At 39.1% G+C, this 1,376-nt stretch overlaps 1 protein-coding gene across 1 annotated transcript; it reads left to right on the top strand.

Annotated features, from left to right (window-relative positions):
- The first annotated feature begins 214 nt into the window (after window positions 1-214).
- On the top strand, window positions 215-1,162 carry LOC142847123 (olfactory receptor 8G18-like). The gene has a single exon (XM_075967853.1). It carries the CDS (start codon window positions 215-217, stop codon window positions 1,160-1,162), a length of 948 nt encoding a protein of 315 aa, XP_075823968.1.
- The last annotated feature ends 214 nt before the right edge of the window (window positions 1,163-1,376 follow it).

Consider the following 1,376-nt stretch of genomic DNA (forward strand, 5'->3'; position numbering starts at 1 on the left):
ATGTTCCCTTGTCCCCAGTAAAAATCCCCTCCATGTGAGCTCTGTCACATGGCATCTTTCTCTTTCATATGGCTGTTTTTAAATTACAACAATCACCAAGTCTTTTATAATTTTTTTTTCTTTTTTACAGAAATCTGCCTCCCTAGTAGTGGGATCAAAGACTTGAGTTACCACTACCTGGCTTAAGCACTCCTTTTACTCCTTTAGGATCTCGATGAAGAACATGGCAGCAGGAAACCATTGCACAGTGACTGAGTTCTTCTTGGCTGGGCTCTCAGAGAAACCGGAACTCCAGATGCCCCTCTTCCTCCTCTTCTCTGGAATCTATGTGGTCACTGTAGCAGGGAATCTGGGCATGATCACACTGATTGTGCTCAGTTCCCACCTGCACAACCCCATGTACTATTTCCTCAGCAGTCTGTCCTTCACTGACTTCTGTCAGTCCACAGTTGTCACCCCTAAAATGCTGGTGGGCTTTGTGACAGAGAAGAACCTCATCTCCTTCCCTGGATGCATGACTCAGCTCTATTTCTTTATCATTTTTGGCATCGCAGAGTGTTACACATTAGCTGTAATGGCATATGACCGCTATGTGGCTATCTGTAAACCCCTGCTTTACACTGTAACCATGTCCTATCAGATTTGCAGTTTTCTGATTTCAGGAGTGTATATTTTTGGTGTGCTCAGTGCATCAGTTCACATAGGATTTCTGATAAGGATTCAGTTCTGCAAATTAGATGAAATCAACCACTATTTCTGTGATATTCTTCCAATCTTGAAACTGGCATGTTCTAATACCTATATAAATGAATTGTTGATTCTTCTTTTTGGTATACTGAATGTCTTTCTCCCAATCTTGATCATTATCACTTCCTACATCTTCATTATTGACAGTATCCTCAGCCTTCGATCAACTGAGGGGAGGTCCAAAGCCTTCAGCACCTGTAGCTCCCACATCACTGCTATTGCTATATATTTTGGTTCTGTTGCATTCATGTACTTACAGCCATCATCAGTGAATTCCATGGACCAAGGGAAAGTGTCATCTGTGTTTTATACTACTGTTGTTCCCATGCTGAACCCATTGATCTACAGCCTGAGAAATAAGGATGTCAGTGTTGCCTTGAAGAAAATACTTCAAAGAAAAACATTCATGTTTTAAAAGTAATGTGAAGATTATTTATTAGAGGAAAAAGTTAGCCACAGATGCATAGTTTGAATTCATATTTATTTTATTCTAGTTGTAAGAATTATTAAACATTTCCTAGAACATTTTGATAATGTTTACAATTATAAATCTCAAATTCAATTTTTGGCACCTATTATCTACCTTGTTTGACAGAGTAAACAATGTAAACCAGTTGTAAGGATGGCAA

This window comes from Microtus pennsylvanicus, chromosome 3 (assembly GCF_037038515.1).
Source record: "Microtus pennsylvanicus isolate mMicPen1 chromosome 3, mMicPen1.hap1, whole genome shotgun sequence".
In the NCBI taxonomy this organism is placed as follows: Eukaryota; Metazoa; Chordata; class Mammalia; order Rodentia; family Cricetidae; genus Microtus; species Microtus pennsylvanicus.